This window comes from Falco naumanni, chromosome 2, assembly GCF_017639655.2.
Source record: "Falco naumanni isolate bFalNau1 chromosome 2, bFalNau1.pat, whole genome shotgun sequence".
In the NCBI taxonomy this organism is placed as follows: domain Eukaryota; kingdom Metazoa; phylum Chordata; class Aves; order Falconiformes; family Falconidae; genus Falco; species Falco naumanni.
This window is the reverse complement of record NC_054055.1, coordinates 87,697,078-87,715,182: the sequence shown is the minus strand read 5'-3', so window position 1 is coordinate 87,715,182 and position 18,105 is coordinate 87,697,078. Positions and strand designations below refer to the sequence as shown.

General features: G+C 37.6%; 1 protein-coding gene across 1 annotated transcript in view; it reads left to right on the top strand.

Annotated features, from left to right (window-relative positions):
• The window catches only part of IL1RAPL1 (interleukin 1 receptor accessory protein like 1), a 674,194-nt gene that overhangs the window by 639,269 nt on the left and 16,820 nt on the right, over positions 1 to 18,105 (top strand). The window contains exons 6-8 of the mRNA XM_040582490.1: positions 4,596 to 4,728; positions 6,701 to 6,846; positions 17,808 to 17,951. Of these exons, the coding sequence (XP_040438424.1) occupies positions 4,596 to 4,728; positions 6,701 to 6,846; positions 17,808 to 17,951 (423 nt within the window). The remainder of the gene's footprint in view (positions 1 to 4,595; positions 4,729 to 6,700; positions 6,847 to 17,807; positions 17,952 to 18,105) is intronic.

Genomic DNA, 18,105 nt, shown 5'->3' with positions numbered 1-18,105 from the left:
GGAGAAATATGCAGCTGAAGCTTACCTTTTAATGTGTTCTCTTACATGTCTTTATTGCATTATTTCACAGTAAAAAATTATAATTATACTGAGAAGTCAAAAATGTCATCTTTATCCTTTCTTGATGGTGTTTGGCAGTGTGTGTCTGAGGTTTTGGGTTTTTTTGTTTTGGGGGGATGAGAGGGTTGAGGTGTGTTAATAAAAACAACAACACTATCAGTTTCACTTAATAATTCTAATTTCATGCCTTTGGACTTTTCCAGGGTCCATTAAAAAAAACAAAAAAAAACCCCAACAACAAAAAAAAAAAAAACCACACAAAAAAAACACAAAAAAAACCCCAAACAACAGTTTACTCAGGATGTAACTTAAGACAGAACATTCTCAAGAATTTACAACATCTCACAGCAAATGGGATAAAGAGATTAATTTCCTTAGTAATTTAATTTAAAAAGTGTAGCAAATTTAAAACATGTATTTAAATTCTTTCAAAGATAAGTTATAAACTGTAATAGTACAGCATTTACAAGAAAATTTAAATTAATGGCATAGAAAGCATTGCATATCCATTCACTAAACTTTTACAGTTCTCAAATTGCTTCTATAGTTTTTTCTTAGCATAGAAAACACATGGAAGGGAATAGTTGTGCAGGGTAAACTGTGAGTGTTCTATTAACTGACTGACAGGTTGCTTTCTACATTAGCTTAAACATGAAGCAAAGCAGGTCTTGTATTTACTTCAATTTTGCATGCTTTCTAAAAATCTGCAGACTTCTTAAAAACAGACTGCCCGTGCAAAGCAGTGGCTCTGTGCCAAACTAGGCATCCTCTGCATCAAAGCAGCACTTCTAGGGAAAAATGCAGCCCATCCTACAGCATACGCCCACTCCCTCTGGAGCAGAGATCAAAATGTGCTCCCAAAATACTCAGTCCCCTCATGATAATTGCTCTTCAGTCAGCCTTTGCCCATTACTTACATGTGCCTGCAGCTACGAGCATCTCTGCTCCACCAAGTGAGCTCCACTGCCCTCTGCAAAGAGCTGTGAGCTCCGCATTAATGGTCACAAGTTGGTCTTTAGCTGGTACCTGAATCTGTCTTGATGACCTGCTAATGAACTTCCCACTGGCTTATTGTGAAGACTGGTCAAGGTGGACAGTATAGGTAATTTATAGCTGAACACCTGGCATGCTAATAGCCTTTGGTCAGTGACTGTAATCCACACAGCGTTACTAAGAGGCAGTACATCCATCCTAATATATTTCTCAGGTGCAAATATTTCATGTTGAATGGAAACTTTGGATTTTGTGTTCAAAAATGTGTTTACTTATTTTATTTAAGGGGAAAATTCTTTAAGAATTTAATCAGATGGAAACCTTAATCTTACAAACTCCTTTTTTTCTGACATTTTTTGCCCTTAATGAAAGACATTTCTTTTTTTAAAAAATAAACCTATGCACATTAATATTCACCCATAAAAAGCTCAGAGGCCTGCACAGTTGAAAAATCAGCTCTCAGTGGGTGCCTGTTAGCTGCAGAAGCCTGAAGAGCTTCAATGGTTCAACACCTGCAGTGCCTATCTCTGTGTATCATGGATAAGTTGGCCAGAAGCTACAGTCCCTCTAGCTGTGATCTTGCCATCTTTTAAAATCTGCAAAGTTTCAACTGGGCTTTGACTTGGTGGGTAAGCTCCAGAAAAAGCCAAAAAGTGGCAGTGATGCATTAGGTAGCAGTCTTCCCTCTAAGATGGGAGATAATTCCATAGGGGTTATCCAATTATCACAGAAGCCTGCTTTTGCTTTAGATGTGCAGGTACCTTCTCCCATTTGAAAAGCAATCAAAAACCACCAGTGCTGTGGCTACTAGGCATTTCACAACCCTGAACATGTGCTAGATTGGATATACGTGGCCAAGATATTCCTAATCCTTTAAGGTTTTGTATTTTGACTTTCACGTGTTCATGTACCATTACTAAGATGCCAAACCAACAAACAAAAAAACCACCCAAACACACACCCCCTCCCCCTAGTTTATATCTGCTGTGCAACTGCTGTAAGAAACTGGGTTTGCATCTGCTAAAATGTCCTGAGCACAACCAGGAATCTTATCATGTTCCATTACAGGTTTTCATGACCCACATTAAGTGCTGTCCCAATACTCATCTCATTCCCTGCAAATGGCTTCAAGACTGCAAAAATCTTTCTCTTCAGCACTTCTTGAGCTATGTAGAGCTTGAGGAGGCAAGTTCCCAGGGAGGTGTCCTGATCATTTGTCATGTTTTAACCCCGGCTGGCAACCAAACACCATGCAGCACGACCCAGAGGGATGGAAAGAGGGATTGGAAAGGAATGTAAAATTCAAGGGTTGAGATAAGAACAATTTAATAGGTAAAGCAAAACCCGCACATGTAAGCAAAGCAAAGCAAGGAATTCATTCACCACTTCCTATGGGCAGCCATCCCCAGGGAAGCCGGGCTCCATCATACATAACGGTTACTCGTGAAGACAAACGCCATAATGCCAGATGTCCCCCCCTTCCTTCTTCTTCCCCCAGTTTATATACTTAGCATGACATCCCATGGTATGGAATACCTCTTTGGCTAGCTTGGGTCACCTGTCCTGGCTGTGTCCCCTCCCAGTTTCCTGTGCCCCTCCAGCCCTCTGGCTGGCAGGGCCCAGAGAACTGAAAAGGCCTTGATTTAGGATAATCATCACCCAGCAACAACTAAAAACATCAGTACATTATCAACATTGTTCTCACATCACAGCACTGTACTAGCTACCAAGAAGAAAATTAGCTCTACCCCAGCTGAAACCAGGAGCCCATTGCTCCCCAGGGTGTGGAAACAAGAGCTGTGGTTGTCTTTAGAGTTTTTGCTCTCTCACTGAAGATCTTCAGTTTGCATTTGGCAACTTTTCTCTAAATGAGGTGAGATTATCAAAATGTCTTATTAGTCAAAGATTTGATTTCACGCTTTTTGATCATGAATGAGACCCTCCTCTCCATCCCAGCTTCAAGTACTGGATACTCCTGTCTCCTTCTCAGGCATCGCTGGCAAAGGGTGTGGCACCGACCACAAATTCATTAAATGACTAAGAGCAACTCAGTTCCTAAACAGCTTGTGAAAGCAATGTAGATGTTACTTGTCTTGATGTGCCCATCTTGATTACAAACATTTGACTCTGCATCTTTTACAGTGTGGATGTGAGACTTCAAGTCAAATAGAGAAGTAAGATGCTTTTACAGAAAACCACAAATAATTTCAGATAAATAAGACATTTATTTAATTATTACTCAACCTCTTGTTGTACAGCATCTTACATTATTTTCTCTACTAAAAATTAAATAAGATGTTCAAATATCAATGTCATACATTTGAGAAGGGCCAGATCCTGACCCAAAGCAGTGGATTTTTAAATAAATTAATTGAACCTAGATTAACTTCTTATGGCATCTTGGTAAAGAATGCAGTAGTGTTAACAACACATCTCTTTTTTTCCCCCAGGAACTATGGTCAGTCAGCTTTAAAATCCTAAGATCAAAAATCGAAAGTATAAATAAAATATGATTTTGGTCTCAGAAGTAATACACACTCCATGGAAATACTCTCCTCCAGGGTGAAAAAACCGTCCTTAATCACAACACTTCCTTAAATCACTGTGTAATTGTCCACTATAGAAATGCACACAGCGGTTTTGGAGAGTTGATGCATATTGAGACAAACACCTTTAGAGCAATAAATGAGAGATCTTTAACTATGTGGCTGTCCTGTGGTTTTAGCCAGTCTTACCAACTTACAAGACTCATATGAAGTGCTGTTTTGATCCCTGTATGTGCTCTAGCTGAAACCCCAAAGCTAAGCACCTGAGTGGTGCTAACACAATGTAAGGCTACATAATGGAAATAAACCAAAGTGAAGGTATGTTGCAGTTTAAATTTCACTATAATGATTAGGCAACGCTGCACATATACAGGATTTCTGCTCCTTGATGCATGTACCTAATGGTTATTCCCATTTATATGGCGAAACATGTTCCACAATGTACAGAATGAGTTCACATGTGGGTTGGGTGGGGTTTTTTCAAGTTTCAGTGTTTACTACTTTCTTGCTAAATTGCTTCATTTAGCAATGAGCACACATTTTTCTACTGGCTGTCCATTGGAAATAAGACCCTACAGGAATCCACCAGCCTCTTTGCAGAAACCATTACAAAGCCAAACTAACACAGATGTGATCAGACATCTATTTTACCTAACCTTTCAGAAAAAAAACCATGGAAATCATTTGTTAACTTAGATATTTTTGAAAAAAATAGTTTTTCCTTAACATTTCCTTAGCAAACATAGAAAATTTGGTGAAAGAATACAAAATAGAATCCAGTTGTTATGTAACATTTGATTTAATTTTTATAGCTTTTATTTTCAGAAAATATATTGAACACTAGGACCAAGACAAGCAGATACTTTTGGATATTTTCAACAGCAGCTAAAAACTGAGGGTGTCCACAGATATTAATTTTTTTTTATCAACATTTAGAAAATGAATCTTTTTTTACAGATTTTGAAATAATACATGTTCTTGCATTGTTTGTAACAGGTGGTTCTGCTAATCTAACGTGTCGAGCTTTCTTTGGATATAGTGGAGATGTCAGTCCTTTAATCTACTGGATGAAAGGGGAGAAGTTTATTGAAGATTTGGATGATAGTAGAGTCTGGGAAAGTGACATCAGGTAAAATAAAAAGCATTTTTTTTTTTCAGTCAGTATCTTTTTTTGATAGCTAATGTATTAGTTGTTATCACAGACTAACTCAGGGAACACTTTGGGTTTGATCCCCGGTTTGCAACATCCATTCTTTACTTTTTCAACTCCACCAGCAGAGAACAGAAAAATCTATGCCTCAGCCAGATCTGATGTCAGAGAGCTGCAAAGACAGAATAGCTGTCTGACAAGTACCATAGGGTTAAAATTACTGGAATTTGCACAGTGACTTTTTCAAACTGTGGTGATCTACAATAGCAACCTTTAAGACAGTTACAAAGATGAAATAAAGAAAAATAAATACATCAAGAAAAACAGCTCAAAGACTTTTAAAACATGGAGCCTTAAATAAATGCTGAAGCCTGGCTTCTCTTTTGGTATGTTTTGATTTCTTTACTTCAAAAAAAGAAAAGAAAAAATAAGAGTTTTCTGGGATGTTATCTGGCCTGTGAGAGCCAAGCATCCTGTTATGTGGGCTACTTATATCTGCTGAAATACTCGTTTTAGAGCAGATCTGGCAATTTGTGTCATGTACTTCTACCACTCCTAAAAGTGCTGCCTTATTTGGAAATTAAGAAAAAAGTGAGTTTGTAAAGAGAATTACATGCTTGACATAGTCTACCAATTCCTATCCAATGTGAAGTATCTACTGGGGTCTGAAGAGATTGCTTTTTAATTTGTGATTCTGGACGCGTGTATATCACTGTGTATATGCATCATGGACAAACCCAGAAATGAATGCATATCTAAATGTGTGTTACAAAGGAAGCTAAATAATCACAGATGTGTTATTCACAGTGATTGTCTATAATAGAACAAAATGAGCTTATTTACACTTCACCTCTTACATAAGGGTTTACTATCTCATCAAAAAACACGAAGTCACAGTCATTTTTAGCTAAAGCTTGGAATTCAGTGTAATCAAAGTAACAGAAACAATGCCTTTAACAAAATCAAGAAGGCCATATTGACATTCAAGGTTATGACCCCCAGATACAGGCAAAATGGAAGTGTATTTCACCCCGGTGTACTTCAAGTTTATTCTATAAAGACCAACACACTCAATGGCACGTGACAAGCAGATCAGCTGTATTCCGCATCTAAAACTTTTCCTAAGCCCTTCAGCCAGAAACTTGCTTTTTACTATTTACCTTATAAATAATAGATAGCATTCTGAAGGCTGCCAAGAAAGTGACAAGAGCCTTGCTACAACTTTCTCGTTTTGTGGAAGGAGGAGCAGAAAGGCTAGTTTCCACTTCCTCAAGTGTGACATGAGGGCACAGCCTGCCATTTGCTTTCCTGGGTTCCTAAAACCACTGATGGGCTTGCTAAGAGGGAAAGAAAGCAATGCAAAGACAGGTGGAACCTTACACAGGAGGTCTTTTATTTTATCTATGATCTGTATGAACAATTGGCATCTGGTATAGAAGTTCTTTCTACTGATTTCCAATACATAGCCAAATTCTAAAATATATTCTAGAAATAATTTTTTAGACCATGGCATGAACACAATGTTTCTGAGTGTCATATTAAAAAGCATCAGAAAGTGCACAAATAGTGTGTTTGGCCCAGACTCCTAGTGTGATCCTAAATGCCAAAATAACTGTTTTCACTTTTCTCTCTTCTAAAATTTAAGACTTCAGATACTGTTCACATACTACTGATCAGAGTCTCCACCAGATTGTGCAATGATATACTATCAGTGTGCACATCATTTTGCTTAAACTGGAGTTTTCATTAACATTTAAAAAGCCAAACCGCCCCATTAGAAGTGAGGAAGAAAAAGGCATGATAAAATTAAATTAAGATTACATCAAACCATAGCCAAATTTGAAGCCAGAGTTGTGAATTGTAGGTAGCATTATTATGTCATGGTTATCTAATGCTCCACTGCGATGCAAGCAGAATAGCAGCAATGTCTGTTTGTTTGTTTTTTCCTCAGGGTTCTCAAGGAACATCTTGGGGAACAGGAGGTTTCCATCTCATTGATTCTTGATTCTGTGGAAGAGACAGACCTGGGGAATTACTCGTGCTATGTTGAGAATGGAAACGGACGCCGGCATGCCAGTATTCTTCTCCATAAAAGGGGTAAATATGCAGCTTTTCTCCATGAAATGGTACAACATAGGGGTGGTCAGTTTGTAGAACTTGCTTTTGACATAAGCATGAATTTTGGCTTCCTGAGATATTTCTAGTCAATTATTCTTTTTCCCCAGGCATTTTCACAATTGTCACAATAAAACAGAAAGGTTCTTGTTAATTACCTCTGTCGCTGGAAAAAAATACAGTAACACCTTTCAATTATATTTATATGAAAGATACATTTAATAATTCATTAACTTTAAAACTAGTAAAGGCGCACAATAGAGAAAAAATAGTAGGAAGCTACAGGTAGTACAGCTGCCATAATTTTCTCTAAGAAATAAAGTAAAATATCAGAAAAGGCAACAAAAATATATTCCACTTCTATCAGAAATGCCACCTAAACCCCACGCCAGGGGAATTCCTGCATAGCCTGACTGTGGTTATCTTTATTCTAACACATTTGTTTAACACCAACATTTCTGAAGTGAAGCATATGGCAGAAACTTCTAAGGACCTTCTTGTTTCTGCTCACCACTCACATGCCATGATTCCAACCTGCCTAATGGCCACAGCCATCTCCCACAGAGATAATTACAGAGAGGTGAAGAATGTCTTGCAAAGTGAGGTTCCCAGATCCACTTTGTTCACTTTACCTCCCAGAGAGTGCTCCACATGCCTGGGCTTGATGGTCCCCACCCTCATGCAGCATCCTGCTGGTTTAAGAGAGCAAAGAATAATCAGGAGCATCGTTTGCACTTTGCTGTCATTACTGTGCTTTTTTTAGGATGTTTGTAAAGGTGAGCAAGCCAGGTTATTACTGTGGTGCTGAACTACTTGTGGGATCTCAATTTATACCAAAGCGGTGATGTCTTCCCTAGTTTTAGTCTTATAGCATGCAAAATCTGTTTAAGTCTAAAAGGAAGCCATAAATCAAGACAGTACGAGTCATTTATTTAAATGCATTTTTGTGTACCTCAAACCAATTGAATAGAACTAATTTGAATATATTTTTCTGAACTCTTGTCATTGCTTCTTAAAACATGCAGGTGTAAATAACCAGATATTCTGCTTAGCCTGGCATTTGTCATATTGTCTTGAATTTACTGAAATGGGAAATTATTAAGTAATTGAACCTCAACAGTTTACCAGCTAGTAGTCTTATACTCCTAATTCAGAGACATTTGAACACAGAGAAAGAGCTTTACCCCACAAACACTGATATCCCATAGCCTGTCTTTCATAATGAAGTTAGTGCATGGAACACTAAAAATAAAGATTTATTAAGGCTTAAATTACCCCAAAACCAATACTTAATTAACTGACACATGTTAAGTCACATGCTGCTGGTAAGTTCTTTTTTCCCCCTTTACAAGCAGTAGCTCCAAGACTGATAACGCATAAGTCTTTCCTGTTCTGTGACAACCAGCTTTTTAATCTAACAGTGTGTATCCATGTATTTTGCAAGGGTCTACTTTTCTTGCTTCCTTTCTTGGAGAAATCAGTATGTCAAACACACCACAGTACGTGGCCTCATGATGACATGCATAAGTGGAAGTAATCTCAATATTTAATTACTCTTATAAATAGTAAAAAAATGAAAATAACAAAAACTCCCCCAAATATTTTTTCCTCTTTAAGTAAGGCTGAATATGAAATTGTGATTTGGAAACAAATTCTGTTGTGCCCTCACAAAGCAAAAAGTACCTGATACAAACCTTCTACATGCTTTGTATGTTGACAACTGTTTCAGTGAAATGATAGATTAACCATGACAGATAAAAAATTTGAGCTAGTCTCTCAGCTCTCCTAGGAAGAGGAGCTTTGCACTGCTTGCTTAGTCGCCTGTATATCACCATGACAACTTTTCGTTTTGGGTTTCCTTGTTTAGATCCACGTTTAATCTCTGCTAGGAATGAGTTAGTTGTTTATTAACTTCTGATTATTGGCTTACTTAGAACAATTGGGACCTAATAAGTAGGTAAATGTGCTTCCTGAACAGCAAGGCATTCGCAGAGGTGTTAGTTTCAGCTGGTTTTCTAGTGAGCTTTTTTTCCAGCAGTATAAGCCAACAAAAATACTGAATCTGGAATGTTCACTGGATACTTGAAAAAGAAATTCCAATCCCTCTTAAATTTCTTATGTGGTACATTATCACCAGGATCAGAAGGGACAGGAGAAAAGAAAGCTGTTACTGAACAGAGCATTCCTGGGAAATGAGGTATTTAGGGCTAAAAGCTGCAGTGGGGATTCAGGTACAAAATTCAAGCCTTTCAAACAGCCTTGCAACTGCTGCTTCACCCTGGTCAATATGTTCTCTCTAAATTCAAGCTTCCAGGGGGAGCTTTTGGATATGCCTGCAATCACATGGGCCCTGAAAGGGCAAGAAGTTCAGAGTCTATATCACCAGCAAAAACCTGGATGCATCTTGCTCATTCTTCCCACTGGTCAGCCCAGCAGGGACACACATTCACCTCACAGAAAACACAAGCTGGGCCCATCTTATGGTGGTCCCCAACACAAACCAGCACCTGGCACAGCCAGCCAGGGAGAAAGCCTCTCCTCGTTCCCTGACATGGCGCTGGAATGGAAACCTGGAGCCTCCCCTTTCCAGAGAGGCATTTCAGGAGGGGAGAAGAACGCAGCTCCCCCAGATTCCAACACCACTGCTGCAGGAAAAGCAAACCCAGCTTGGGCATCCAGCACCAGGAGAAAGCTGGGGCCCCTGGCACCTCCCTCTAGCCCAGATGCCAGCCCTCTGCATCTCAAGGAGCTGAGCCCCCATTTTCTCCTGAGCTGCTTTTACTTTCTGACTGCCAGTGGAGAAAACTTATGATCTATGTTTTTGTGCTTGAGACTCCCAACTTTCCTCAGATGCTGTGCATAGGGAGAGCATTTAGCTCAAAGCTAAAGGCAATAAAATATTTTAAGCATGAAAATACCATTGCTGTTTCCTTTTCTGGTCCATTTCTACTAAAATTTGTCTAAAAATAATCAGAAAAAAGAGAGGGATCAAGAACCAGGACATCTAACTTCCCTTCCTCCAGCTGTTGGTCAAATGTCTATCACCTTTACAATAATCAAGTTGTTTTCTCTTTTGTGTGAGGAAAAACAGTTAAATCTACATGTTATAATCTAAGGCTGATTTTGTTACGTATCAGTGATAGCTGTCATAGACCATCCATAGCAGTTACAGGTTAATCTGCAGCCAGGTAGAGGAACCTTCAAGAAATTAATTTTCATAGTGGTACTGACAGCAGCTCAGCGCAAATTTATTAATGGCAGACCACATATTGCAGATGATATAAGGGGTGGATAACACACTATAATTCTATTTTTTTCACAGGTTTCTAATTCAAGAAGACAAGACCATAGTCTATCAATGTAGTAGATAAAATGTAATGTATAAGGAGATAGAATGCTCTTCTAAAATGTTTTGTATTGAAAAGTATAACTTTCATGCTGGATCAAAGCCTTCATAGCCTCATTTAATCATAGACTATGTTGGAAATGCTGATTATTATCTAATTATGTGATTATTTTTGTGGAAATTCTTGTCTGAATGTTCACAACTGAAACTCTAAAGCAAAATAATATCAAATTCTATCTTGGCATCATTTATTTTGATGTTATTGGTATTATTTAAAAATTTAATAATATACCTGTATTTTTCATGGGACAGACACCAGAATTAAGAGTTGGTAATATAATTTATGCATTTTTTTCAAAGTATCTCTTTCCCTTTCTTCCCATATTCTCAGTGCTGTCTAATTTCCTGTCCTGGGCCTCTTCTATGTTTGGGGTTTGTTTTCCTCTATCATAGGTGTTCTCAGTGGGCATATATGAGTCTTGTTGACTATAAGCTAATGAGACATGGTTAAAAAAACTTTTTTTCCTGTTGGGGCAAAAAAAAGACTTTCAATGAAATAAATTGTTTAAAGGAAGAGATTTTTTTTTCTGTCTGAAATTGCCCATGAGAATATAGGTTTGAAAAAGAAACAAGATAATATATTCTACAGAAAATGCATCATAAGGAAACCTATGAATAGTTAGGCATACTTTAAACTCATCATTTATTAATGTATAAACATAATATTAATATTTCCTGTATGAAATAATAGCAAATTCTGAACAGCAAGTAATTCAGAATTTTCTTCGTATGGTTATTAATGATAATGGAATTGCTGACGAGTGCCTTAAATTACAGTGTCATTCACATAGTGTAGATCTGGTTTATTACTTAAGGACTTGAATATGTTAAAGTTTTGATCTCATGATCATTTTTAGTCACTAGGACATGATTTAACACAGTGGTAGTGATGAGTGACAATTAAGACTTAAAAGAGAAAGGAAATCAGTTCTTTTCTAACCTTTGCAAAGAACCAGCAGGTGTTATACCTCCCTTTGCCATAAAGCTTCAGGATGTTTTTGAAATTTCTGAATGGGAGCTCATCATGTATGCAATGAGTTTTATATTTCAACTGCTTTTAATTGGTCCTAATTACTTGAACGTTCCAGCAAATCTCTCTGAATCTCAGTGGAAGCAAAACTGTTGTAAAACTCTGACCCATTTGGTCAGTTAAGATCTTACACAGGCACATCTTCCAGTGTATAAAGCATTCCATTTTTATTTTGCACTACAGGAAAAGCTTTTCCAAGTTCCTCATCAAGTTTTAGAATTAGAATTGAAATTCGATTTTATTTGATTTGATGGTAATTTATTTTTCATCCCCCTATGGCCACTGAAGAAGTCTTCAGGTTTTCACTGTGCTGGGCAGAGTAAAGGTTCAGTCGTCCAAGAGGTTCGTGACACAGGGTCAAAAGTCAAATAACACTTCCCTTCCTGTACCAAACCTAACTCTAAGTGACTGTTCTTTTTACATTCATTGGCATCTAAAATCATTAAATTGGTAGAATATTAAACACTAGTGCCTGACAGAAACTCTTCATGAGACCTTCACCAGTAAGGTTTTTCTCATCCTTTAAAAATTGGACTAAGACATCTCCAGTAGAAAGGCTACTCAAATCACTTAGCATGTGCCTAAATCTAATTTTCCTCCAACAAATCTAACTTTCCTCTGACAAAACGTCAAAAAAGTTGGTTTGTTTAACAGATTTCTTTCTAAAACAGCTTGTGTACTACTTTTATCATAGTTCTTCTCTTTATATAATGTCTAAGTGCAATTCTAACCTTGATTGGCAAGGATGAAAATATTTTAAAATAAAATGTCACAAATTGTTCCCATAATCAATGCAGAGCTAAATTATTCATTAATGCTATCCTCAGAAAAAGTGTAAACAGTATGTTTTATGATCTTACATCCTTAGAACTTGGTACTCCATTTTTCCCCACATTTATCACCTCCCAGAGCTTCTTACATTCATTTCTTTCAGAAGATCTAAAAGAAGTAATTGTGTGGGCTGTCTGATTTCTGTAGTGCAATAAGCAAATAGAAGCTCTCTTAATCAGTAAGGTTTTAAGTCATATACAATTCATTTATCTGGGGAAGCTAACCAGAGATTAATGCAATTCCTCACCATGACACTTTCTTCCTTCAACCTGAAGTATAAACTGCCTTTAAAATGCAGTGTTGTGTATTTAAATATAGTAAACCAGTAACATTGCAGCATCTATGTTTTTTTCAACCTTATCCTCTTTTGAGCTAACATACTGTTGGAGATAGTCAGTGCAATTATTCTCCTGCTGGGAACAGGTATCCTGTACTTCTCAGAAGAAATAAAAATGTTATCAGTAAGAGTATACTTCTATTATAATAATTTACTGTCTCTATTCTAATAACAGCGGAAATCCAACAGCACCAAGGCTCAGATACTCTGCCTGCCATACTAATGAATAGATTAACAAGATCTCTGTCTTGTATTTGCACACACATATACATATAATCCCAAACCAAACTAGGTCTTTTTCTTATATCGGTTAGGAATATATTGATCTAAAAATAAAGTGAGGTAACTTGGTTGCAATAGATCTAATAAATAAAATGAAACTACTGCATTGAAAACCATTTCAAAAACTGTAACTAAATTTAGCCACCCTAAGTCAACTCTGAAGATATCTACAGGCATGCGTGGCCTATGCTGGCAGAAAGCATATAATTTATGCTAAGAATTGATTTTATAATCAAGCTAAGGAACCTCCCAAACCTGTTTCTACTGGTATCAGTATTGTTGTCCTACAATATCCATCAGTCATTATTCACAACAGTATCCATAAAGCCATCTAGGTACCTTAAAAACAAACAGATTTTGTTTGGCACATTGAAACAAACAAACAAAAAGTCTCAAAAAGTAAAGAATAGATTTTATATGTAGAGAGATGCATATCTGATGTGCATATGCTGTATAAAGCTGTGGTTCCATATGCTATACCTCAGAAAGATAAATTGTTTTACAGCCATGCCATAATGAATACTGTATTAAGTTGGGGGGAGGGGGGGGGGACGTGCGGGAGAAGAGAGAAAAAGCACATACTTCTCCATTTTTAAACTGCTAGTATGGGTTTCTCTCTTCCTAACCTAAACTCTGTATACTGTTTACTGCTAATGTCTGAAATGAGAATCAGACGAGTACTCCTGTGCTAGCCAGCCTCCCTCTTCCTTCAGAAGAAACACACCCATTTATAACCAAAGCTGCATGTTTTCACACAGCAGTCTTGCAGTGGTTGTCACTATTTGCTTTCTTTACCTTGTCTCAGGGGTTATCACAAAAGTTTTAGCATTGCCTTCAACTGCTCCCCTTCCAAATTATATTAATTACCTTTTTGTTTCATTTAATAATTGAAGTCTATGAAAATGTACCTAGACAAATAGAGAACTCTTTCTAACCAAATCTTGTAGCTTTGTGAGTGAAATTGCCCAAGATAAGCAGAGAACGGAAATGAGTTTAGATCACAAAGTTGCAAAACTGTATGTATGTACTAACCTGAAGTTCTATGAATAATCCTGTTGACTTTGGAGGGATTACTTATAGTCCATGAAGTTAAGCAATCTGCCTAAGTGATTGCAAAATTGAAACCTTAGATAGACTGTAATTGGATTTTGAAAAAGGCTCAGAAATTGGATACACAGCTATAAACCACATGCCCTTAAAGAGGTATAAATCACCAAAAAAAATCACTTTTTTTTTAAGCTTATATATATGTGGACTAATGAATAGAATAAGATTCATTTCAAATTATCACTGATCATTAAATGTAAAGTCCTTGAAGCATGTCATATAAATGAAAGATATGAATCTTGGAAGGCATCCTTTTATTTACTTTCTTGTTACAACTCCAGCTACAATAAGTGAATTACTTGCATGACACAGTGAAAGGAATTTAATAAAATATTAAAGTCAGGTGAAGATCAAAGATATATCCTTTAAATGTGTCTAATAATTAGGACAGAATCATATAAAATAAGTGCACTTATTACCAGTCATATTGTGCCGGATATTTGGAAAGCATGCCTACTTTATTTTAATTAGCCATCTCTTTCTCTTGGTTGCTTGGCCAAAGCCTCGTGATAAGGGAAAAAAAAATGTAGCCATTGGTCAAAATGCTTGTAACAAATCTTGTTTTAAATTGAAGCTATTTATTCAGAAACCATTCTACTACTGCTGCAGTAATCAATGTGTTTTCCCTTGGAGTTGAACTGTTCCTGTGCTACTGGAGGACTATTGTTAATTGCCTGTAACTAAATGATTTCTGTGCTTCTGGATGTAACTCCCTGGCACCAGCTCATTTGTTGGGTTTAACAGAATGCCTGTCCCCCTAGGGGTTAGCCGAGTAATTTTCCTCTGCTACTTTCTACACTCAGTCTCAGCTCCTTAAGGAGGGCCAGATCTGTAATTTGAGCACTGTAACACAGAGGCTAAATAGATTTCAAAAGCTTTGCACTTTTTGTCTCTCCTCTCTGATGTGGAATTGTGCTGAAATTGAATCTTTTTAGTGCATAGCCAACTAGAGAAAACTTGAATTTCAGCAGGAGAAACAGATCACACTTCAAAGGGACTGTAATGCCTGCTGCAGCACACTGTGCTCAAATTGCGGTGCAAAAGGCAGAATAAAACATGAGGAAAAAATGTTATTTTGAAGGTAACCTTACACTCTAACCTTGCTGTTTTACTTTAATTTAGCCTGAACAGTCACTACTTCATTGCTGATATGGTTGATATACTCATCGCCAACATGACTGGCGTTCACAGAGCGCCTTCCAGGAGTACCCTCTCCTATGACAGAGTCAGAAGCACCCTCCTCAATTCACATTGTGAAAACCAAACCACAGAAAATGGCTTCGGTCACCTGAGGGTACAACAGCAGAGGCAGGACTGAACCTTCTCCTCCTCACATCTCCAGCTCAGCACAGCCCTGGGTGATGCTGTTCACAAAATACCTGTGGCAGCCCAAAGCCAGCCAGTGCCCCCTTAGCATGGTTTAGCATTCTGCAAAAACACTAACTCAAGGTCTGAAAACAATCAACTTGGTGTGGTGTTATGCCCAGGCCACTGTGTGCCACCTTCCACAGTGCTGCCCAGATGTGGCTGTTCCACTTCCAGCACTCTGGGGGTTTGCTCAGGCCTTTGCAGGGCTGGGTGTAAGGACACAGCACCCTGCAGGGCTGAGCACTGCTCCTCTCTGCCTCTGAAACCTGACAAATAGCACCTAAGACAGCGAGCGAACATGTGCTGATAGATGTTGTCCAGCACAGAGGAAATTACAAGCCTGCTAAGCTAGACAGAGAAAGCATGAAGCTTATATTGCAAATGCATCTGTTTAAGAAAGAACGCCCATATCCTTGTGCTCATAAATGATCATGATGGGCCTAGCAGCAACACCTGAAAAGCTAATTTTTAGTACATTTCGGGGTGACTTAGAGAATTTCGTTGTTTGCTTTGGTTGCCTAATACTAGACAAAATTAGGCAAAATTTTCATGTGTGTTCAGATTGACTTTACTGAAGTAAAAATACAGCCATAATCTTGAATTATTTTATGGGGGAAAAGATAACTAAGAGGGACTCTGACGGCAAAAGTGATGCAGTGCATTAGTTTGATTTCATGCATAGTGAAAGAGAACAGATGACTACCTGCAGTTATTTTTCCCATTTAATTTCTAAATCATTAATTTAGGGAAATTTTTTGTTTTCCAGTTGTAAAGTTTTTTCCTTGCATTTAATGAGTCATAACAGCAGGCACATAAATAGAGTATTTTGTGCCTAGCAACCCAAAATATTAAAGCCTTTCTTCTAGTTATCATTGAACAGCTGCGTCACCTGTAGTACAAAATGATAAACAGTGTATACTAAGCCAGTGCAGAGTAATTTCCATTTCCATTTATATTCTAAAATACTGTATTATTTGTCTATGCAAACAATATCTTGTTGGGGTTTTTTAATAACATCCCCTCTCTCTGGACCAGAAAAGTATTGGAAGTCTGAAATAACAGTGTCGGTCATAAAAATATCTAACACAAAGGAGTTTCCAGCACAGTTTTGGAGACAATGACATGGAATATAAATGCCTCTTTTTTTTTTTTTTTATTACACTTTTAGTGTCTTCTAGAGAGCAATGAAATCTTCTTACAGTTGCCTCAAAATAATAAAAAAAATGTGTGATTCTCAGTAGACACAGTGAAAATAAATGGAACTGTCACTTTCCTCTAACCTTTTATTTCTCTAATTGAATTGTATTGCGCTGGAGTATCATATCTGCATAACCACACACATAAAACAAAGGTTACTTTAGGGCTACCCTGCTTCACTTAGCTAGAAACTGCCCACTGGAAAAAGATATTGTGAAAATAGAATGGAACTGAATTTTCTCCAGCACAGATTTTCATGAAGCAAACTGTATGTCTTGGATTTTCAAGATTTGAATTCTTGGCGTTCCTCAAAACTGATATTGAAAAAGTATGGATGGTCTTCAGATATGCCCTCTATTACTCATTTCAAATTACAGAAGTGTTAGTAATGCTCTTCCTCCTCCCACTCTCCTTTTTTAACATTGCCAGTATTCTTTCAATAAGCAAATGAAAAGTAACAACAAAATGGATGCCAGGTAGCAGCGAGGGCTTCCTTGAGTGTGCAGTGGTTACGACTGGGGGAGGTGATGCACTGATAAGTGGCCCCACTGAGGATACTGCTGGTAGTAGACAGTTGTGGCCACGTTTGACCAGAGTCCCGGTCCTCAGGAATGGATCCACATGGCAACAACATCAATCCATCATGTGAGTCTCCAATGTTAGAGTGCAACAAAGACACCAGGGGGTCGTGGTCTGAATGGGAATGTCAGAATGGACAAATTAGGTTGGTTTGTTGTGACTACACCATAAGCCAACCCCACTGAGGGGAAAGGGAGAATGAAGATGCACTGCAGAACTGGGATACTGTGTCAAAGATACTAACATCTAACTGGGATGTGAGGCTGTGGGGTTCCTTGGGTAATTTGTCTTCACATCCCTCAAGTTCTTGGTGGTGTTTTATTTATTTATTTATTTTATTTTTATTTAAAAAATAAAATAAAATAAAATCCTTAGGGTAAACTTACCCGGTAGACTGGAACTCATCTTATTTGTGTGTGGGAAGAAACATTCACCTCTGCTTTCACTCGACGTAGAATGTCAACATTTATCTGGGTAAACTGTGATCTAACTATGGAGACAGGGAAGGAAGGGACTTGTCAAATACCTCTTACATATATGCACATACTCATACACACAAACACACATCCCCAGCAGTTGTTATTTTTTAAATGAGCAATTCAGATGGTATACTAAAGGAAAAACTAGTTTATTAATGAAAAAAAAAATCCATTCATTATTTCTTCAAAGGCTCATAAATGCAGTAAATACATAAATAATCCATCAATCATTATTTTATTTTAATGTTTAACTTAAGTGTGAGGTATGCTGCTAATTTTTCTTTGGTTTGGAATGTGGTTGTTACTGCATTTTGTAATTCTTTGCAGAGCTGATGTACACAGTTGAGCTTGCTGGTGGGCTCGGTGCTATTCTGCTGCTGCTTGTTTGTTTAGTGACTATCTACAAGTGTTACAAGATAGAGATTATGCTGTTCTACAGGAATCATTTTGGAGCTGAAGAACTAGATGGAGGTAAGGCATCTTAGTACATTTTCTACTTTCTAAGCATGCCTGTCTTTTATTTCTGTCCACTCAGGCCCAAATTTCTTTTCAGTTCAAGATGTGTTAAAACTGCAATTTTTATTTATCACTGCATTAGGCATTGACTTGAATATAGATTCCTCAT